Source organism: Numenius arquata, chromosome 3 (assembly GCF_964106895.1).
Source record: "Numenius arquata chromosome 3, bNumArq3.hap1.1, whole genome shotgun sequence".
In the NCBI taxonomy this organism is placed as follows: domain Eukaryota; kingdom Metazoa; phylum Chordata; class Aves; order Charadriiformes; family Scolopacidae; genus Numenius; species Numenius arquata.
The window spans coordinates 5,332,716-5,356,862 of NC_133578.1; the positions used below are offsets into that span (position 1 = coordinate 5,332,716).

At 40.2% G+C, this 24,147-nt stretch overlaps 1 protein-coding gene across 2 annotated transcripts in view; it reads right to left on the reverse strand.

The window, feature by feature from the left end:
• KYNU (kynureninase) overlaps positions 1-13,559 on the reverse strand; it is a 65,063-nt gene extending 51,504 nt beyond the window's left edge. The window contains exons 1-3 of one of the 2 annotated variants that reach the window (XM_074145464.1): positions 13,510-13,559; positions 5,576-5,766; positions 47-167 (exon numbers count right to left, since the gene is read on the reverse strand). In XM_074145464.1, the coding sequence (XP_074001565.1) occupies positions 47-167; positions 5,576-5,766; positions 13,510-13,520 (323 nt within the window). In that variant the 5' untranslated portion in view covers positions 13,521-13,559. Of the gene's footprint in view, positions 1-46; positions 168-5,575; positions 5,767-10,444; positions 10,536-13,509 lie in introns of those variants that run through there. The other variant, XM_074145463.1, reaches the window with a different exon arrangement.
• Positions 13,560-24,147: the final 10,588 nt, after the last annotated feature.

Below are 24,147 nucleotides of genomic sequence, written 5' to 3' on the forward strand. Positions count from 1 at the left end.
ATCTGAGGCAGGGGTTAGCATCTCCCATTCCCCACGGTGTACTCACGTTCGAGCCCACTTGTCCAGTTCTTCATCCAAGTAAGTTTTAACTTTTCTTGGCTGGAGCCCAAGAGAATTCCCAGCAAAATATATGCAGCTCTCCTCTCCATCCACCAGGCTCAGGTCAGCTGTGGAGGGAAACCACAGAAACAACACGTATGTGGGAACAAGCACAGGAGGGACAACACACATGCATAGACACACACATGTGCCATCACCCAGAGCCCTGCTTGCTCCACATCTTCCTGGGACACCGTGGTGTCCAGGTGCAAAGGGAGGTGCCACATCCTGGCCTTCCTCCCAGGACACCATGCAGGTGACCCTGCAAAGGGATTGAAGGAGGAGGACCACTGGGCAATCTGCAAGCAGTTATTCCCCTCGTCCTCCTGCACGTTTTGGCTGAGTCCACCTATACCTGTTCTGGAGCTAATGTGAGATCAGGCAGCATTAAATCCCCAGGCCTCTGGGGCTGTGTGGGAAGCAGCCACCGGCACCGATTTTGTCAGGTCTGTAACCAACTGTGAGTGAAAAAGGGAGCATTTTCCTGACCAGGACATCCACTTTTCTTCCACCATCAATATATTCCTACTCCGAGTTGTGAAACTGCTTGAATCATGCATTTAATAAGAGTTAAGACTAGGTAAATCTGTGTTTTTCATGTAAGTTCTCCCCACATGATTAAATCGCTATTTAGAAAAATGTAGTCGTTGCACAGAATATTTTAAGGCAGTCTCAAAAGTTCTTGTCTTGTCAGCATATATTGTGGGCTGCAATTCATGTCATCATCACCATCTGAGGAGGAGGAAGAGGAAATCTATGTTGACAAATCCTTTCAATGATTAGGAGAAAAGCAAGGCGGTAGAAATTTATAAATAATAGCTCTAGTGAGGTTCTGAACAATCTAATTACCCCGTGTCATCATCTATCAATCCAAACATTGTCTTTTTCTATTATTTCTCATGTTAGAGATTCTTGGAGGGACAAGTTATGGTGACCTTCTAGAAAGAGTAAGCAATTTGCATTCATCTGTACATATGCTTACAATACCTCAAAAGGTACCATTACTTGTATTTTTGGTAAACATAGTGGATATACCTCAGAAAAAAGATCAAATGAATGAATATATTAAGATACATGCTAAAAAAAAAAATGGTAAGATTGCTCTTCTGTCTGTGAAAATTTTATGTCAAGGCTGTAGAAAAATAGATTAGATGCCTGGAAAAGGTCTCTTACTACCTTTTGCACTAACAATTACCAACTTCATTGGACTTCACCAGAAACACATTTTTCAGAAGTATAGACAGCTTAGGTAATTTCTTAATTAAAGCTCTAGAAGCTTTTAAAAAGCATAAGTCAGAGAGCAATTTCAGCCTAATCTGTTTTACAGATACTAGGTCTGTTTTTCATCTCTATTCTAATATGAATGAAAACAGAGAGGCATAAATATTCTCCATGCTCCTAAATTGGTTCTATTAACAATTCTTTTCCTATCAAGAAACACAATAATACCGACTCATTGGGAATAGAGAAAAGGATCTTTGCTCAAGAATTTGGAGCTCAATCTCACTAATACTCTTCATACTCCAATCAAGCATTAAAACAGGTAAGGAATTATAAGCAAGTTAGCTGTTCTTGCACCATGGTACTCTCTAAATAAGTGACTCTTGGGTCACTGTTGGAGAGAGACGGCCTTACCACTTTGAGAAAGGGCAATTTTCTACTTTTATGCCTGTTACTTTTGATATTCTTTTTTTGGCATGTTATCAACTCTCTATTGGGCTGTACTCTTTTCCTTTTCACAAAAAGCTGTTTAATTACTCCTCTCTGATATCATTAAAGACTCCTTTTGTACCACTGCTTCTTCCCAAACTAGGCTGTGCTTTTGCAGCATCTTTGTCATTCCACATCTACTGACCAGCACAGCATTGCGCTTCAACGTTTCCTTGGTCACCAGGATATTCTTTACAGGAATGCATTTGTTTTCCTAAGACTAGCACTTGCCTTTCCCCAAATTACTTTACTCTCATTTGTCACAATATTGGCCCTTTTTATTTCTGGAAGAACTATGTTTGACATGCAATGTATATTGAAATATTCAAATAGGAAATAGGCACAATCGATGAAATAAAGGCTGGTGCAAACCAAATAGGAGATCATTATTGAAATGTATCCTTAGAGTAGCCTGAATAAAAAAAAAATATATATACATGAACAATAACTTACATTAAGATTAGATACATTATAAATTATTCTCACACCTACTCAGAACCATGCAAACTAATTAGATCTAATAACATACATTATTTTGCATACTAAATATACCACTTTGTCTACATTAAAGAAGTATTTCTATACCTTTTAAACCTCAAAGAAAAAGCAAGTTTATTTTCATTCCAAATGAAAGGGAAAAACACAGTATCTTTATTAAACAAAAGGAAGGACTGACTCAGTTTATACATTATCTGAGTCCTATCCCTCGTTGAAGGATAAAAGATCACCTCTTTCACGCCTTCCTATACTCCCCCACAAGCCCTTCAAACAAAGAGCCAGATTTATAAGATTAACCACTACCTTTAACCATCTCTTCAGGGAAATACAGCTCAACACCTTCACTCTGGGACATCTTTTTATTCCCAAGAAACCCAAATGATGCTCTATTCCTTTACAAGATGACAAAGCACAAGCCATAGCCTTAATCAGATTGGTGATTTGGTGCCCGACTGCAATCCAGTCCTTCCTAAATCCCCCCAGTGCATGAAAAAGCGTTAAAGAGACTTTGTTGTCAGCTTGGAGAAGAGCTCGGAGATCCAAACATTTCTCTAAATCTTCTGCTGTCATCTTTTCCTATTTGCTCACCTGAGCCTCATCCCTTATGCTTACACTTAAAAAAAGATTTGCCAGGGAGTTAGTCTGCTCATGGTTTCCACTTGATCGATATAACAAATAAACAGCTGTGACAGTTTATAAGTTGATAACTAAATTAAACTATTATAATGACTTTCTACATATTTTTTATGTACGTCATCTTACGGTTGTCTCCTTTGAATGTTCTCATCTGCTTCTTGTAAGGCTTCATTTTAAAACCTCATTGTAATGTTTTATGTAAATATATAAAGAATATTTGATGGCTAATATCTGTAATGACATTTATCTGCAGGAGCACGTTATCTAGGATCCGCTCCTGTGCTCAGATAAATGTCATGGGAGATCTGTCTCTATGGTATAGACACATAATGTAAAAATACATATATATATATATATTTACACCCCTGCTGTTTTTCAGCAGGAAAGCTGCTCCTCATGACAGCTGAAGCACAGAAAAGAGAGACAGGGGGAAAAAGGGGAGGCAAAACCCCCTCAATTTGGGAACACAAGAATGATAGGTTCTCTGGCTGTTCAACTGGCACTACTTTTTAGGCTGCATATTGTCATTAAAACACATATATCCACAGACTCAGGACTAAATATTATAGTAACTGGTGAAAAAAAACCACATATCAGCAGTCTTTGGGTCTAAATATTATGGTAATTGATGAACAAACAATAATGGATGTTGGAGAGGAAGCCATGAAAACTGTCACAGGGGTATCAAAACCTCTGTGCACTTCTCAGAAGAGTCTTTAATCTGAAGCTGCTGAGACACTGCACTGACAAGTGACCTTTCGTATTCTTGAGAGACATTTGGCCTGCCACAGTCAAAGACAGGGCTGCAGTCGAGGTGTTCTAGTCGAGCTGGATTTCAATAGCACAGTAGCTCAATGGCCACATGAGCTGCCTTCCAGCATCCTCCCAGCTTCAGAGGGACATATTGCATCAGCACAGTGGCAGCTGGAATGGCTTTGAGTGCAGAATAGTCGTACTCAAACAAACAGATGGGGTTTAGGAAACCCTCTTAAACGACCAGAGGAAAAAAAAAAATAAAAAAAAGAAAAAAAGGTTTCTTGGCAGAAAGGCTGAGAACACCTCCTCCGTGCGTGGGAAGCACCTAGTTTAAATATTTGTAAAGTGTCCAGCTCTGCTCTGAATAATATAAATAGCAAACCTCAGAGATTTAAATGTGGGGAAAGATAAGTTGATACCACCAGTACATAGAGAGCTAAGATTTATCATCCCCATGTCCTAAGGACATGAGCAGACTGCATTCCCAGTGTCCATCTTTGCTAAGCAGGAAGACACTGAAGACAAAGATAGTTTCAAAAGATGTCCAGGAATTTAGACAACTGACACCATTTTCTATGACAGACCTTTACCGGACATAATTTGATGAATCAATACTGTTCTTTTCAGAAAAATATCTGCAGAAAATTGAATCTGCATTTATTAGAAAAGGAAAACATTTTCCAAGAAAGCTCTATGACATTTTTTCCTTTAATTTTTTAAGGGATGCTTTCTGCCAAGGCAAAAAGGAGGGGAATGACTATGCCTATACAAGTTCTAGGGAAATAATATGCTGTTTCTTCAGCTTCCAATATGCTATGACCAGGGCCTGCAGAGCAGGCACAGTTTTTAATCCCCATGTATTTGACATGAGAGCTGAAAACAAACCCAGACAGGACTTGGGAAGCAGGAGAAGAGCCCAGGACCATGCTGCCTCCACAGGTGGGTGCTCCCACCAGGTTTCCCTGCATGATTTTGGCCAGACACAGCAGCAGCAGGGGTACAAAAGAAAAAAAAAAAACACACACAACCCCAAACATGGAAATATTTTGTAGTTTTTCTGGGCTGGGGGTGCTAACCTGAAGCGAATGCTTCCCCCTCAGCTTGCCAGCCCTCCTGCACGTCCTTCCTTGCCTCCCTGCCTGCACACCAGGTCCTCTCCACGCCCAGGCAGGTCACAGGCTCCCTCAACCAACCTACAGACCAGGAATGAAGCAGAAAAATTTCTAGAAGCATTTTGCATGGCTGCTTCGAAGCTCCGTGCAGTTATCTATTTGTAGGCAATTCATGAGGGAAGCGGGAAAGATCTTCAAATAAAAGATTTCATTATGAATTATTTGCTCAAATCAATTATTTGTTCTAAGGCACAGTCTTCCATTTGGCCTCAGGAAGAATATCATCTCTACTACCAGCAATAAGGCATAAATGTTAATATATGTACCATTTCTTTCATTAACTAAAATAATTGTAACTAGATAGATAATACTATATTATACCAAGGAAGCAACTGCTCCAAACTATTGCAAGTGACATTGCCGTTTCAAACCATTAGATAGAAATGCTTCTGCCTATAATTTTCAATCAGTCACTATATTGTTCAAAGCAGCTGACTGACAGCATAAGCACCATGTAAGTGCTGTATCCTCGCATTTTATTCAGGATGGGAATGAGAGCATAAAGCTTTTGGTGCTAGAATAAGCTGATGGATTGATTTTGCAACATCAGGGACATCCTGTGCTCAGATATGACTGCAATTGCTCAATTATCTCATAAGCGACAATGATTTCCAAAGATTTGTGATAAACACATACAGAAGATGTGAAGCCCCACCCTTTCCCCCCCCCCTCCTCTGCTCCCCCACCATAATTATAATTCTCACTTGAAGGCAGATCCTTGACTTTTGGGATACAGAAACATTCACGAAGATGCTTTAACTCATCTTCTTCATCCAAGCAAAAAGCAAGTTTCTTGTCTGCGGGACTGCAGCCCAGCCGCAAGGCAGTTTGCTCTAAAATGGTTGCTGGTAACACAGGAGAAGATGGATCCATTTTCAGGTCATTCAATTTCACCCTAAAAAATGAAAAATGCCACAGTTTAGCTTCTGCAGTATGCATATTCACGAGCAGCTGATAAGCAGCCACTAAGGCTGCATCACTCAAGACCCAAACTTACTTGATTTAATGCTTTTAAAAACTGAAGTATTTGAATAGAATGGTAAAACTGATAAATTCAAGTATTGCCAAGGCAACACATTGCTGTAACCCCAAAAGCTTTTTTTTACCCCTTCTACAGATACAATGCTCTTCCCTTTTTTAAGTTATATCAGCAGCTTCTAAGTTCTCCCACCAGACCGATGGCAGTTACAAACGCTCAAGTGTCATTCACAATTTTGAGATCTCAAAGCCAGAGGCAGCATTATTGTTCCTGCACTCTGTGCTCCTAAAAATAGCAGGTGCTCAGCTACACTGAAGTTGTTCCCAGGCTGTGCATCGCTCAGCCTCTTCCAGCTTTTCTTTCTTAAAAATAGGAAGGGGGTGTTTGTGCACAGCCGTGCTCACGTACGAGGGCAGAGCAGGCAGGATAGGGATGGCAGACAAAAGCACCTTTAGAAATGCGGCGTTCAAGACCAGGATCCTGAATTAATATTTCCTTCTAGCTACAATGAATATCCTTGGTGGTTTAGCTCTGTTCGTCCTGAGAAGGGAGAGAAGCCTGAGTCAAGCTGCAAGCATGAGAGACCACAGTTTCTAACGGAATATCCAAAACTGTAGCTGCAAAATTTACAAGCTCATTGATCTTTGTAAGAAGAATAGTTCTGTAACTGTAATGCTCAGAGACACCACTGTGTTCAAGATAGCATTTGTGCACTTGGCTTTACAGATCTATTGGCAAAGAGAATTTATGACACGTACTCTGTACTTCAGGGCAAAACTTGGCCGGTGCTGCCTGCTGCGTTCTGCTGCAGAAGGCAGTCAAGAGGCTCATTGAGGTGCTTGGTGGTTTCCCCAGTTTAGGGAACTGTACAGTTAAACCACACAATATTCTCTAGCTTTTTAACATCCTGAAGAGTTTTGCTGCAACAGGAAAACTCTAGGTAGAAATAGGACAGATTAGCACACAATATGCAGCATACAGCTACCAGAGAGGATGGCTTTTCCCCCTCTGAGAGAGAAAACTCTAAGTATGAACCCTCCATAAGTACCAGCCCTCTTTTCTTAAAACCAATAGTATATTAGAGTTATCCAGGAAGCTGTGGAGAGAACAACAGATGATTATATGGGTTGTAGCCATCTGAGCATTACATTCATTGTCACTTAATCTAGCTCTGGTTTTTGTGGAAGAGAGATTCTGAAAGTCAGTGTGATAGTACATTCCAGGTTATAGACTTTTTTTTTTAACATTAAATCCCTTATGACACATTTTTCTTTATTCTTTTTGGTGCAAATACTTAAATCCAGATTATGTTTTTTATCAATGTTTTATGCCAATCCCTGAAGACCATCCAGAAGAGCTTCATTAACACATATGGGAGAGATAACAGTTGGTATTTAAATATAAATCCCTAAATAGCACAGCCTCATTAGTGCCAATTAATCCAAACCTGTTTATACTCTAGCCAAATGGCCAGCATGATGCTAGTTACCTGGTTTAATTTGCTATCATTTAGTTTATGATGAGAATATCTTCCTTTTCCCCTCCAGACTTGCTATCTTACAGAGTAGCAATTTTTCCTCTCCCACCAGCACGTAGAGTTAAAAAACAAAAATAAATGCCAGCAGAGCTCTTCAAGAGAGCAGTTTTCATTTAGCTAATGTTCACCTTCTCCCAGGAGGTATTGGAGAGATCCTATTTTTGTGCTGTCTCCACACAGGTTGTTCACACCTCCTCATTGTCACCAAATTTATCATTCCCACTCATTCATCCTAATCATCCCTTAGCTGGTAAAAAGGAAAAAAATGGTTGAAAAAAAAAAAAAAGATATTTGAACATCTTTGTTCTCAGGGTGTTTTTCAAGGCTTCTTGGAGGCAGAGGGCTACACCTAGACAAGTCTTTGGGTGTGATGCTAAAGTGTCTGAGCTGGCTGGAATCAATACACCCAACCAGCCACCTCCCAAAGAGTTGCCACCCCATGGAAAGCCCTGTGGAAGACATGACCAAGGTCCCTATTCCCCAGGGAACCCCTTCTCAGCTCCTTCCTCTACAGTTGGATAGCAGATCCAAGACCTTGCCTCTGCCAGCTCTTCTGGTGGGATTTGGCTAATGACACCTGTGCTTCTCTGCAGGTCAGAGGAGACTGTCTGGACCCATTTGGCAGTCGTCAGGGAAGATGTTTAGACATCTTTATTTCCTCCAGAAGATGTTGTGAAACATCTGGAAAGGCAAGACAGGTTCACAGATACTATGGCCATCATTAATACTGGCACCTTGGGTATATTGTAAAGACACTGTAAAGTAACTTAGCTCACTCTTTCTTGTACTCACTTTGAGGTACAAATTTTAAGAACTCATGGGCATAATCAGTAAATCAGGGTTTGTTTTCAAGCAATACGGGGATCAGCACTTGGAAAGTGAAACTACTTTTTGCTTCCAAAAGCTTATTTCTTTGATTTACAACGCTAGCATGGGAGGCCTGATCCCAAAGGCATTATCAAAGCATGTCCAGTACGTACTCACATAATGAAGATATAGTCGCCTCTTTTTAATAATGAGGAATATGTAACGCAAATTATGGAAAAAAGTCTTGAAGAATGGGCTGGAAATCAAGTCTCCCTGACTGTCTTCTTCCAGATAAGATGACGACACACTAACCTATGTAATATTTTCTACACAGTCAATCTCCTTCCGTCTCAAGTTAATGACTGGATTTTTTTAGCTCCCCAGTGACATAGCTCCTGAAGTAAGGGAAGGAGCCAGATGACTCACCTGAATTAGGGACATTTGTTCAGTGATGTTCAGCTGCCTGGTCCCTAGGAGGGGGACCGTGCAGCATTGGTATTGCTGTCACCTATGTCGTCTCCTGGATACAACCTATAAGGAAGGTTTGGAAGCCTCCAATGCTTCTCTCCTGAGGCCCACACAGACAATACTACCCAATTCCTATGCGATTTATGACCAGCAAATGGATGATAAGGGTGCTTGAAGCACAGTTCGGTTTTATACACCGGATGTCTCTCATCTGCTCTGTAGAATCTCTGCTTTACAGCATGTGAACACAGCAGAGCATCTTATCATTTGTCTTACTAGAACCATTTTTTCAGTAAGGACACACAGTTATTACAGTGGATTAATGGCTATCATATTTCAGGTCATCTGCTGACCTGCCTGGCAAACATAGGTGGGTTTTGTTTCCATTTGAGGCCTGACCCAAAACCTACTGAAGTCAATAGGTGTCTCCATTACAGACAAAGATTTCTGGATCATGCTTTTGGTTCCCTGTCATTGTTGTACTTTGCTGCATCTGATCAATGACTTACGCTTATTGTGATTCTTATTTATATTAAATTTTGACAGCAAATATAATATTAAATACAAAGATCTAGAAGTTAAAAATGATTAAGTGCTCAGAGGTATCTGATTTAATACAAACATTATGAAATAAGATAAAACTACTAAAATAAAATCAATCAAAATCCTATTGAGGAATAAAATCCCTGAGATCCAATTCTGAGACCAGAATAAGAAACTACTTTTGTCCTTTGAATGGGAATTAGACTTCCTAGAGAGGGAACCCCAGAATTGCTTGGGTTTTTCCCCCTTTTGTTTTACTCTGATCAGCATTATTACATTTTCTAATAGTTGCAGAATAGAGTCCAATGCAATTTATTTACAATAATTTATGAGTCATTTGTTTTTTTCTACATGTAGAAAAAAAAAACAGCCCACCTTTACTCCATCTAATTATCTTAAATTAACTGAAAACTATACTCTGTATCCTCTTCAAATTAAAATTCAGACCCATCAATGCAAAATATGATTTCCACCTTGATAAACATGGCTCCTTATCAGGAATTTTTTCATACAACTTAAAGTAAAAATAATAAATGCACATAATGAATACTCTTTACTTAGAGTAAAAAACCCCAACATCTTAAGAGAAAAAACTTCCTCCACCACCTAACTCTGAAAAAAGCATACAGGTGTTTTCCTTTCTTTGAAACTTCCTTACACTGTCTGACTTAAAAGACATAGATGATATTAAGTCAGCATTTCTTTTTTACTCTTTGTTCTTTTGACTCTTTCACAGAATTTGCCTCTACTGCATACTGAATCAATGTAAAGAACACACAAATGATTGTTGGTAATCTTTCATTTTCAGAAAGAGCATACACAATTTAAACTTAGAAAACAATCATTATTATGTATTTTATTAGCAGAGATATCAGCCCCACTACCTCATCTCCCATTTTAAAACTATAAAAGACAATGGACGAGAATTAGTCAGACACAAGTGACCCGAACGTCTGGGCGATTATTTCTATTTTGTCCTTTATGCATAATTTACTGACTAAATAGGAAAAAAATGTGAATATTAACAAGCCATCTTATCAAACTTACACAGGAAGGTCCATTAGGCTTAATTATAAGAATGATAATTTGTCCTATTTTTAGATCCACTTATGATATTTTTATAGAGCTACACTCTGTCTATAATTGTATCTTGATGTCTTTATTTAAGAAAAAAAAAAAAGTAAAGTCCCCTTGCCCCCCTTAAACATATTCTTTAAATATTCCAAGATTTTACTCACAGTCTTTCTACCCAGCACAGTGCTGACAGGCACACAATCAATCCCTACTTAAAAAGCCGTATCAATATCCTCAGAGAAAAAGAGTTTATCATGGAAATGCACTTTCTGCCCTCCAATAGCTGTTCAGCAGGTTGCTAAATGCAGCTCAGCCCACAGACCTTTGACATTTTCAGGTTAGCGTCCAAATGGACTCTTTGGAAGGAAAACTGGGGGTGTGCACACGTATAAGCGCACAAGTTTGCGGTATAGGTCCCTGCTGTCAAAATACACCCACTGAAAGCACCAATAGCACTGTGGATTGAAGTTGTTTCAAAAACAAACAACGAAAAAACTACCAAAACACACAATGTGTAAGGGCCGATTCTCCATCCCATCTTTACATGAAGAAAATTTCTTTTGTGAATACATTTTGCAGACGGAAGTCCCTAAAAAAGCACAGCCCAAAGCAACACACATTCTAGATTACTTCAGGTTAAATACACTTCAGTGAATTTGTTCAAATTACAGAACTGCAGAGAAAGAAAAATCTAAATATTCATAGCACACCCAACAACAGACACACAGCAGCAAACACAACTGTATAATTAAATAAGTTACACAGCACAGTGTCACAGCTGCAGCAAGGGAATGTGACAGAGAGGAATAATAATAAACTCAGTTACTTAGAGCAATTTAGGCACATATTGACCTTCATGTCAAGAAGTGTTTTAGTGTTAAAATAAATTTTACATATAAAACTCATCTTTTCCCCTCCACAGCAAAACCACGTTACCCTGCGGTTGGCAGCTGTTCCTGGGAGAGGATGATGAAATTCTTGTGCAAATACTCGGCGTTGTATGAAGAAACAGCCAGAGTCACGTGCCTGCTTCTCCAGACTCTGACCTGCACAGCGACCAAACACATGACTTCCTAGAGTTAACCAAAAACCAGGTGTATGTATTTTTTTCTTTTTTTTTTTTCCCACCCCCTTTGTCACCATGGCAAAATTTAAAGCTCTAATTAAATTAAGAAGGCACCTTTCTCCCTTCCAGACACAAGAATACACACAATTATAATGAAAGTGGTTTTAAACCAAACTCTTTTGCCTTAGTGAAGGAGCAGATCAATATTCTAACAGCTAGAAGTCAATGTTCTCAGCCGCATGGCAGAGGGAACGGTGGGAATTTGCATGGCACATGGAATAGCCAGGGTGGAAAACAGAAGTATTAGGAGTGAAACTGATGAAAAACAGAGTTGGTATCTCTCTTTATTCTCTGTAAAGTTTATCTCAAGCCAGACACATGTTAGCCCAATCCCCCATTTGAGCTTGAACGTCACCCATTGCTAGAACATAGTTGTGTCTGGAAGCAACAAAAATAGTTTCTCTCTATTCAGCCTCTGAAGTTTCAGGGGGAGGAAAAAAAAAAAAAATCCAAAAAAACCCCACAACACCAAAAAAAAAAAAACCAACCCTCCCCCCCCAAAAAAAAAACCAGCGAGGAGAGATATAAGGGCAAAGGGATCAGAGTTGTGGACTAACAACATAATTTAGAGGTACAACTCCTTCCTGGTGTTGTGCACACACAGACCCCTGCAGTAATGCTTGCTGATTATCTGGATTTCCAAAAAATGTCAGTAAGCACCAATACATTTGACACTCTTGAATTATAACGTTTTGTTTTCGTTGTTAGATAAAAACAACAAAACAACCACACAAAGCACTTAATATTGACCCAAAATAGAGCTAATCTCTATCCATCAGTTCTCGCAGTATCTTTACCTTCTTTTGCACTGTCAAATGATTTTTTGGATTTCCCACTGAGTTGCCTCGTTTACAGCAAGACAACTGGACTGCTGCTCAAGAAACTTTGTACCACCAGGAATCTGGGCCAAGAAAGAGAAGCAGGAGGCTGAGGCATTTCAGCTACTGAAGCAAGAGGGATCTAACATCAAACCCGTCAAAAGGATATTTATTTCTTGTTTGCTTGGCCACTTAGATCAAACCAAGCTGAAATACACTGAAACTTTTCATTTTGCCCTGGAAATAAAAGTATGTGAACAGCAGAGTGAAATTTTTCCCATTGCATTTTCCTTTGCAAGTGTCTTGAGTTTTACCCTTGATTGTCAATGGTGGTGGGAAAGTAGCTGTGCTGGCAAAGGCCAGGCGGTTGTAGACTTTCATGAGTGCAAGACTATTGACCCCTTCTTCCCAGCTATTCTTCTCAACTCCTCAGATGGATTGAAAGAAAAACAAAGACAAAACTAAAAACCTTTGCCCTTAAATTCAAGGCTCAAAAATCAGCAAACATGTCTCCTTAGAAGTTTTTTTTTGGCTGCAGAACTAATCTATTGGTCTGTCTTTTTTTACTCCTGTGATGTTGCAAAGTGACCAGAGAACAGAACGGGAAGAAGGGGCCGTTGCAAGCCACGGTGAGACCAACATACAAGGGAGTAAGGCCACATGAGACTGCTGAAGTCCCAGCAGGCACTGGCTGATGTGGCAGAGAGAAGGCAGAAAATGCAACAGAGTGCAGCCCTGCCATCACCCTCTCAAAGAAGCTGTTAAGAGAATGATGGGAAGGCAGTGACATTTGACAGGCAGTTTAGAGAAGGAGAAAAAGCAAAACAAAACAAAAAAAAAAAACCAACCTAAAAAAGGTTTTACAGCTTTGCAAGAAGATGAGCTCTGCGCATCTGTAACTGGGTGTTCACTGGGGGTACATGGGGTGGAGAAGGAATTAAGGGGGGGACAGATAAACACGTTTCTCATACCAACAGCTTCCCCAGGTCATTCAGAGGTGCATAACCAGGTTAAGCCATGCACTGCCAGACACACCCACGAGCACCCTGATACCTCTTCATCAGAATCTTCATCCTCACCATTTGCCATACCCACCTGCCAGCCTCAGGCTCACCAGAGCACATTCAAGCTCTTATCGTGGGAGTCTTGTCCCTTGACTGAAAGAAACTATGCAAGCTTTTCCATAAGAATGATGATAAAACTTGTAATAAATTCATTTGACAAAGCATATGTCTTCTTCTCAAGACACGTGACAACAATAAATTACCAAGGGTACCCTGAAGCACACCCAGCCCATGCCAGATGGGATGCCAGGACACTTGGTCCATCAGGTCATGAAGCCTTGCCTTGGCACTGCTAGCCCAGAGCACTCTTGCTGTCAGGAAGGTAAAATGATCCAGTAAACAAAGCAGGATTCTCCTTAACAGAAAAAGGCAGGTCTTACCCAGGATGAGATGGCCTGGGAGACACCCTCAGGCGGGAAAACACTGTGGTTTCCACAGTCTGGAAAGCAGGAGCAAGGCAATGATGTGTCCAAGCAGCACACACTGCACCTGCAGCAGAGAGCTCTTCTCAGTGCACATCTGCTTAGAAAAACCTAAGGTTGCCTATGTTTATAAGGCAAACCCCACAGCTATTTTTTAAAGCATGCCAGCTGCACCTTATGATAGCATGATGCATTTCACCTCAGGCCTAATGACAACAACTTGGTAAACAACAGCATAAAACCTTTGGTCTTCTTTCTGCTGAGCTTGCTGCACCAACTTTCTTATCACTTTTGTTTTCTCTCCATCCCATCAACCCTCCTGCTCTGCCTGAAAAGCTCATCAGTTACTTCAGGCCACATTTAAACCCTACTTGATCAGGATGCCCTACACCTGCTCTCACTTACTTTGTTCTCCACCCCCTCCCAGGCTCTAGGGAGTTATATTTTACTTCTGAAGTGATTTGAAGGGAAGATGCATATTTGGCCTGTTTACAGCACTGGATCGCTCTGGTTGTGTAATTCTGACTTTTAGTCTTCTGGTTAAGACTGAAAAAACCTCACTTAGTCCATTGAGCTTCACCTTATAGGGAGTTAACTCCCTATTACTCCCTATTATGATCCAGGATTGGTTTGGTTTTTTTATTTATGGAGCAGTTATTAGTAGCTCCTGCCAAATTATTGGCTCCCTTTTGGGCAAAGTGATCTGCTGAAATCTTCTTGCTTGTCTGAAGTGCTTTTCCCTATTTTCTTTTCAGTTGGACTGTTAGGCACACCTCCTTAAATACGTATGGATTTTTCCCTGTTTTGTGACCTGCTCCTAATATTGTTTTTCTTAATGGTCTGTGTCAATTCTCATTTTCATTCCTTTCTGAGTCTTTAACCATAGCATTTGTCCTTTAAAATCTATTCTTAAAGTAGAGTCTTTATGGAGGGAAAAAAGTAGAAATAAGAAATTATTTACTTTTTCTGCAGTATCATTTAGGGAGAAATATTCCAATACTGCATTAATAATAATAATACCCAGAGAGGGACAATAAGGAAATCAGGGTCAAGTGATTTCCACGTAAAGAAAAACAAGAAGAGTAACTCCCCCTGGCTTTGATAACTCCAAAGTAGCTGCAACAGCAAGAGAATATATTTTGAACAGCGGAAACTTCCTAGTATCTCTCCAAGTTAGCTGCTACTAATAAAAGACAACTGCTCTTCTGATGTCCTCCCCCGCATTTCCAGGTGGAATGCACATACACATATGTTTTAAAAGCCTCTTGCTATAAGAAATGGTTGATCACTGCTGTTTATCTTAATGTTTTGTAAAGGATAAGAACGTGGGCTTTTTCTGCCTCTGGTGAAATATTTGGTGTTAATGTTTGCTTTGGACAGTGAGGACTTTTCAAGCCATTTTCACCAAGCACAGGGACTGGAGGGGGAGCAGCATGACAGCAAAGGGGGAACTTGAGAGACTGAAAGCAAAAACGGGGGACGTGGCAGCCCCTTTTCTCATGGCAGCTGCTTGCTATGTTTTGCTTAACCTTCTTAAAAATAAATGTGCGTGCTTTGGGGTTGGATTTACAGCAAATCTCCCAACTACTCTTTCTCCAGGATGCTCTCAAAGACAGGCAAAGGTGTCTGTGCATCAGATATAACCTCTTTCTATACAGCCACTGTTTAATCACCCACCAAACAACCAGCTGTGTGTCCAGACTCTCACAGTACAGGACAATTGCCAACTTCTTCATCTACTTGTCGCACATTTCCTGCCTGTGGTCAAAGAGCTTCTGAGAAAGGGGGAGCCAGAAATTGGCTACAGGCCAGATGCAATGGGATAATAACAACAGAGGCTCATTGAGAGGCTCCTCACAATACCATACTTTCTTTTTTTCTTAAATATTAGTGTACCATGGCTTCTATGATGCAGTTCACACTGCTGCAGGTTGACTAACGGCTGAGGCCATTAATTGAACCAAGGCAGACAAACGGTAACGTTGCATTTTCCTTCCTGCTCTGCCCCCTGTTTGCAACTCCATAAAAGTGAATGCACTTCACACTTTCATTTTTATTTTTAAGCTCTTGCATCGGTTACCACCCAGAGCAAGACTGAAGGAGGGAAGGAGGAAGAAAAGACAGGTCAAAAAATAACAAGCTGAGCTTGTACTACATGTGTGTTACATAGAAAAAAAAAAAGAAAGAAAAAAAAAAGAGCGCCACATAGCGTAGTAGTGATTAATGACAAGCACCACATGGATCCGGACCCTCCAAGAGCTGAAATGGCAAATACAGGCTATGCTTGATTTAAATAGCATGCTACTGTTCTGGATGGCCTGGAAGCAGTAGAGGAAGCAATAGTACACAAAGGATCGTGAGAGGCAGCAAAGGGGTGTGTGACACCCTAGGGAGGCCACCATAAGGAGCCAGCAGTGGCTTAGGAAGGGGATATATTCATACATGTTCTGTGATAAGAAACTCAATCTCCAGCTTTCTATCAGAGAGGGTTTAACAGCACACGTTCAAATAGTGGTAAATCATTTCGGCAAAGCTGAAATTCCTGAAATGCCAAATAACACAAGAAAACCAACAAGCTCCTGCATTAAGGCCACTGGGGCACGGCGTTGCTCTTGCAAGGGGGCAGAGGTGAGGAGAAAAACTTGCCCTTTATTCATAAACCCAGCAGCTTCCGTGGGAACGACAGGTAAGTACCAAACTCTTTCTAGAAGAACAAACACAGATTCTTGTGCCGCTCCGAGCAGCCTTTTGATATCCATACACTCACTCCTTCCCTCCCTGTCCCCGGATCTGAACCCCTCAGCCCTCCCTAACGGAAGATTTTATCTTTGTTTGATTCACTAATAAACTGATTATGCAGCAAATCAGACCGCGAAACAGCCAAGGTCTAAATGAAGCTTTGCCAATACCCGGCTTCCTACCGATATTTATAATCCTCAAACAAGCCTTTGCTTGACCCCCCCGGTTGCCGGCAGTGACTCAGCAGTCGCAGGGCTCCCATTAGTATTCTCGAGGCATTTCCAGAGCGTTTTAAACCCACTGTCTCACTTGTGCTGTGATCAGACCGATCAGTTTGTGGCGAATTGCTCTGAGGAAGGTTACAGGTCTCCATAGGGACTGCACATGATCTTTGAAAAGTGCATTTCCCTCTAGCAAGCCATAAATGCTCAGGAGAGTTGCTAAAGATCACTCAAAATATATTATTGAATACTTTGATGCCACACGCTCTGTGTTATCATATACTTAAAGTATATTAAAAGGTTCCCTAAATACCAAATGCATTTGCGTGGAATAGATTTGTGTTCTCCAAAGCCGGAAGAAAATAGCTTTGTATCATTACAGGATATGTAACACTTTTTCTACAGTTCTGCAGAATGGTTTATAACTGTTTGACAGTGCTTTTTTTCTTTTCTTTTCTCCTTTTTTTTCCCCCCACGGATCCAATGGCTATGGTGATAGACTTTAGTTAACTTCTCTGGATATTTTTTTTTATTCCTTCCTAACAGTCCGCAGTCAAAATGAAAAATAAGACCCTTCTGGATCCTGTCTTGATAAGGTCAAATTGTAGAATTTTTCTTTCTAGCAATTTAGCCAGGCTCTCTCCTTCCAGAATACATTTACTCACTAATAAACATCTCCAGACAGCCGGGCTGTACAGACTGGAAACAATTAAGCCAAAATTGGGGAAAGCAGCACATGAATAAGTATTCCACTTTAATGAAATTAGACTGAAAAATTCAGGAGCAAAGGAAGTAAAAGCATTTTCAAATTGTATTAATTAGACATATTTGTAAAAATCTGTGCTCATGCAAGTACCTTATGCATTTTTTAATAGCAAACTACGCAGAAAATGTGCTGGGTAATTACAAGCCTTTGGTGCTATGATGCTGTGGTCAAGCATCAGGCACACACCAACATTTGGGGTACATAATTTAATGTCTAGCAGGAAAAACAAAGAAGTTTAGCCAATTTTGCCAATTTTCTTTAAGCCATGTAAAAGCAAGCCTGCCAAGCGACAGGTTAAAAGGGTTTGTCTTACCAACATAGAACAAGGCTAAAAACCAGCTTATTTCAGAAATGAGTTAATAAATTATGCTATGAAGAAACCTCATCTCTCAATTAAGTAAGCAATTAAGTAAATATGTTTAGCTGTCCCAGCTTGTTAGAGATACAACAAAAATCCCTCTGAAACAACCCAGAGTTTTTCTATCACAAACATTTTGCCATATTCCAAATTCTATAGTTCTCCAATGTTTGCATAAATGCATTTACCACTTAGACATCACACACTTAATTGCAAATGCATCACCTGTTTATTTGCAGTAAGAGAACAAAAAGCACCTGTGCCATTATTTTTAATTAAGTTCTCCTCCTACACATGCTCTGTCCAAGATCCTCAAATAGTTTATAAATTCTAAAATAATTTAGAATTAAATAATTACACATCATGTTTGTGTCATCTTTTAGTGTGGCTTTCCCAAGAAGCTAAAAACTAGTACAAAACTAAACTTAGTTTTACAAAGCACTATTTCAATTTGGAAAGTTCACAGCATTTTCAGGAGGAATTAATGAACGTTGCTAATAGCTGGATCCGAGTTATAAGGCATTAGGAGGACACAATCATGAGGAAAGGCAATATATAACCTTTAGATGGGACAATTAGAGATCAATTATTAGAGCCAGAGTAGAGCATTTGAAAGCAGCTTCTTCATTAATCAAAGATTATCTCAAATTAGAATGTTTAATTATTTGCCAAGGTTCTTTGTATATTCTGCATTAAAAAAAAAAAAAAAAAAAAAAAGGAAGAAGAAAAAGCCAGGGGTTTTTGGAAAACTGCTAGCTTTTTTAACATACCATCTTAACATGGTTTTAAAGCTAAAATACCAAATATTTTAAGGAACATATAATACAATGAAAGTAGCATAACTCAGAAAATTACATCGAAGATGCCGCAGTTCCTGTTTTTTTTATATACTAAGTCTGGTGGGTATTATTAACTATTTGGACATCCATCTACTTGCAAAAAATGTTCTAATAGAAATTGGAAGAAAGGAAAAGAAGTGAATATCCAATGCACTGCAATGATCTGAGGCAGGATCATGGGATCTCATGTCAGATTTAGACCAAACTTGTAGGCATCTGAGCTTCCCAATTTTAGCTTCCCAAACAACTGAGCATATCCAAAGTCGAGAGTGGGAGGCAACATCATGAACAGGCACAGAAAGGGTGATTAGACCAGCTGGTGGGTAGAAAATGCTGGGCACTATCATCTGCTCCCCTTTCCTGGGCCAATAGCCATCACTGACCAAATCACCATGTGTATTTGTATATTCTGACAGTTTAGATGATAGCTGGGAGGAGATACACCTGGACTGCAGGAAAGGCCTTTTGAAACAGGAATTTTTGAGAAACACAAAGTGGGGGAGCACTTTGCTGAGACCCCTTTGCAGTTTAGGCAAGTGCAAAGTACATGGCTCAGGAAGAACAATAACTCCTACTCATCCTTACAGGAGCTAAAGCACTTGGGCAGGTCCCCTCTAAAATGTCCCTAAAAGCTACTAGCTTTAGGGAGTACATCTTCAGCTATGACAACATGGTGAGGAGCAGGAGGGAATGAACTGTCCTGTGAAGGCATCATGACCATCCCAGAGCACACTTCTCATGCTCTTAGGGAAATGCCATCTGCTGGTTGTTCATGACGTAGTCTCTTCAACCTGTGCCTGGCACACTCACTGTTTATCTCCTACGAGGGACATAAACGTCTGGTGGGCACAACGCGAGACATCCACTGAGCTGTGGGCACCTGTGTACCTACTCACAGATCTTCTTAGGAAGAGTGTCCCAGCACAATGCCTGGGCAGTTAGTCTTCAGTGATCACCAGACACAGATACAGACGCAGTCCGGAGAACCAAGCTGTTCCTGTTATGAGATACCTTTCTCACAAAATTATGTTTTTTCTCACGGCCATCCTTATATTCAAGTCACAATGAAACTCTTTTATGTCTTTATCCCCCAGTTGGGTGTATCCTAAAAGTGGATACAGACATTCTTGTGTTGGTTTGTGGGTGGGGTGGGGTGTGGTTGTGGGCATTTGGTTTGGTTTGGTTTGGTTTTGGTGTTCTGGGATTTTTTGGGTGTGGTTTTTTGGTTATTTTTTGTTTTGTTTTTGGTTTTTTGTTTTTTTGGGTTTTTTTTTTGTTGGTTGGACTCGATGATCTCAAAGGTCCCATCCAACCAAAAATATTCTGTGATTCTATGATTCTTCTCTCCTTGCAAGGCCCTGTCCTTTGTGGGCTAGGTCAGGGTGACCCCAGATGGGTTCAGAGTCATTTGAACTAGACTTTTGTACGTATCGCAACCACAAACCTTTCTGGTCTAATTCCGCTTTTCACAGAAATGCCTCCTGAGCTCATTCAGTACAGAATAACTGGCCCTGAGATATTCTGATTAAAAGCTGTCACTGTTCACGAGAAAGTATACTAGCAACCTGAGACAAACAAATGGCTCTCGGTCCCTGTCTTTCACCAAGTCTCTCCCCTACTGTTTCTTATTTTTCCTGCTCTTATAACGAAGGTTTGTCAAACACGCACACTTTGGTGCAGCGATCTACTTAGTCACCACCAAAGAATGTGGCCATGATACCTGCGGCACACGATAACCCCTGCTGCTGTAGGACACCTTGTGTGGAACGCACACGGCGAGGTGTGAATTCAGGCAATGCAGAAGGGAAGGGAAGGATGCACATCCTTCCCACAGAGTGCTTAGCATGAGTTCAGAGAGGAGTTCCTCCAGAGAAGGCCATAAGAGAAGGCCTTAAAGGGGATACCAGGGTGATGATGGAGATGAAAGGAGATAAATGCAAAGGAAGATAAGTCAAGGACATAGGAAAATCCACACGATCATTTTCAGTGGTCTAGAACTTGTCTTTATGGCTACAGGAGGTTAGCGTCCTGCAACATCTGTTGGAAGTGTCACCAGAACACAGTAAAATGTTTGACCCTTTCCACACCAAATCACGATAGGTGAGGGCCGCCAAGTGTGCTGTCACCCTTTTATTTATTCCTTAACTTTTTTTCCACTTTGAATTCTTGACATTCTGTTAAATGTATGGCAAAAAATGATGGATAGCTAGTTATGCTGCATGCTGTTTGCTGCAATTAAAGTAAATTCTTGAAACTACTTGGTCTGGTTTTTCTTAGACTCCAGGGAAAAAATTATTTTCACACTTCCCACAGCTTTCTTAAATGCTTTAATTCTTCCTGGTGTAAGAACATAACAAAATGAGGTGGTATTTAAAATTACTGAAATGTTCAGCTAATAATAGTGCATGATATAATTACTGTATAGACTTTACCAGAAAGGCTGAAGCCAAAATAGATGTCTATAGGAATATCATGCAAACATATGTGAACATTCAATATAATAAGTAGAATATCATACAGTTGTTCCCACATTGTTCCTATATTCTGCAGTAGGAAAAGCATCCGGGTCTGAGGAAACAGGACCGTGGCCGTGGCGTGTCTTGTACCTTATTGATTCCTGACTGCTTTCTCTGCCCTTTGAATCAGCCACTAATTGCCGTGGTGAGAGCAGATTTAAGGATGCTCAAGGTCATTGCCACTCAACCCAACTGTGCCAGACTCTACTCCATTTGCTAATTATTTATGCCTCTTCGGAGCAGAAGTCACACACGCCGTGGTGCCCTGCACTTCACTCGTTGTTCCATAAAGCTTTATAGGTAAGATGCACCTCTCAGGTTGAAGAAAGGAGCTAAAAGGTGCAGTTCCACAATCACTTGGTTGGCCCAAGTTGGTCCAAGGCTTGACTACTGCTGTCAGGTTTGATCTCTCTCTCTGTCTAAACTGTGTGTTAATGCTCACCCCCCCTTTTTGCTAGCACTAGCACTTCTATAACAAAATCATGAGCTGTAGCTATGTATATTGAATTGCTAGATTAATTTTCAGCCATATATCTGCAGGGGTGCTAGAACTCACATGGGGAAAAATAGCAAGAATAAATAGCTGTTTCAAAGTAGGGTCGTCCAGACTTCAGTTGTCTATGGCGCTGCAGCCTAAATCAACCACTACAGCCCCAAAGGGGGTGGCTACTGTATTATGCATCTCCAATTCTTGAATGCTCAGAGTTTAGCAATGCAACACTAAGGCATACGTAAATATCTGGCCCCAATAAGAGCAAGTTAATCACAATAGGATGTCCACATATTTGAAAAACGTTAAACAAACAACTTCATTTTTTTTCAAGTGGTAATTTCATGTGCTTTTAGACTATAGATGCAAAAGCCCAGGCTCCTTCACAGGTCGTTTCAGGGCTTTGGCAACTGAAGGGAAGGAGTCCCAAGTGATGGGCCAGTTATAAGGCATGCCCTGTCCTTAGTGTTTTCCGCAGGCAAACTCTATGTTGTTTCTTTCTCAGCGTGCTGGATCTTACTTTAAAAAAAAAAATTAACCCTCATATATAACATAGGAAGAACTTGCAATTACTCTATAGACTAAATACATAGGGATGAAATGCATGGTGGGGTAAATATATCCTCAATGGAAAAAATACTGGTGTAAATTGAACTCTGCAACCATCTCCCTGAAACCTGAAAGAGTTTCTGATAGTAGATATCTCTCAGTTCCCTGATACAAACTTATTCATTTGTGGCAGAAGAGCCGCCTCTCAGAGCTGCCCATTGACTTCAGCCAGAATTTGAGCCGAAACTGTGAGATCCAGTTGCAAGATTTCTGTTATTGTATCAATGTGGGAAAAATGACTTGTCCCACATCTTAAGAAAGCACACAATTTGCTTGTAAATTACAAGAAAGTACACCAATTCTACCATCTATTGGCATGAAAATTGCTTATTGATTCAAAGAAAATGCTAGAAATATTTTACATAAAATTACCATGCTAAAACTAGAGTTTATACCACTGAGAACTTTTATGAAGAGTTGTTAAAGGGAGGAAATCAGTTTTATCATACAAAAGAATAAAAAGGATTTTTAAAATGTTTTGCAAAAAAAATTAAATGCAGAATTTTCATGTTGTTTTTTTTTTAAATAAGGATGTTCTTATTTAAGATATACAAACATAAAAAATTAAATAAATTGTTTCTTCTATATCGGTTTAATTCATACCAAATCAACATTACCTGTATAGAAATGAAGGTTTTTTCTTCAGAAAGCATTTTCTTCAGAATCATTTATAGCAATGTAATATATCAAATAAAATTATTATAACAAACAATTCAAAGCATAAATGCAGACATTGTGGCTATGCTGCTGTACCACAGAGGTAGCTCTCAACCTGTTTAATCACTTCCATTCTCTGCTCAAGGGAAATGTGTGAGAGAGGGCAGGAGAGAGCTGTTATTCGTGCACCAGCGCCGCCTCTCCCTTATCAGCGCTGAATGGAAGTAAGCACCCTGCCTTAACTTCACAAAGTTATTCTTTAGGATTATTCACACACACAAAATGAAACACCTGCTTAAGTGTGGCTAGATCAAAGCCAGAGGCGCCCCCAGTAACAACCCTTCCCTGTTCTGCTGGTGGAAAATTCGTATTTCTGATTCAGCAAAGCACTTAAGCATGCAGGTTGACTCATCTAAGCCCCTGTAAATCAACAAAAATATACACACGCCTACAGTAAAGTATGTGCACAACTGCTTTGCTGGAACAAGACCTTTATCAACAAGGGAGCTTCTTGCCATTCTGTTAATCTTGGTTTAGTGTACGTGAATACTGCAGTGCTAAAAGTGTGTCCAAGACAGAGAGCAGGAAGGGAATTTGCAGACATTTGGCCTTCTAAGGACAACCTGTGTCCCCACACCAGCTCAGGTCCTTGGCTCTCCTCACACTGGCGATCTAAAGGGGTTGGATTAACAGGGATTGCATTTACCTTTAAAAGGAAATACAAAGAATAAATACTTTCAAAAGGAATTATTGTCTCGGGTACCATGTTTCCACCCAATCTAGCTCAGAAAAAGACACTGCTTTCCATGCAGTTAAATCATCTTTTACGCAAGAGGTGGTCAACAGGGGTTGGAGGGTCCTCTTTACAAAAATACAAGAATATGCAAGGCCCCCTCACTATCCCCCACTAGTTTTTCCCTCAGAAAGGTTATTCTATAATCTTATTTTAATGAAGTAAAAGTATAATATGCTTCCTACTGGTGTAAGCAAAAGAAGTTTACACCAGCCAGAGATTTTGAGAGACAGAGCCCATAAAAATCACGTTACTTGCCATATGTGCACAGGCTGCACGTTTCTGGCAGAAAGCAAGTTTCACTTGACCTTGGAGGAAAAAGTTCCCAACAATTTAGAACCAAGGGCTCATCCGTGTACTTGTTTCTACTGGTTTTATCTGTGAACTCTCCACCATCCTTCTCCCAGAGAGTGTTGAAAAAATGGGCCCCTGACTTCACAGTAAGTTGCA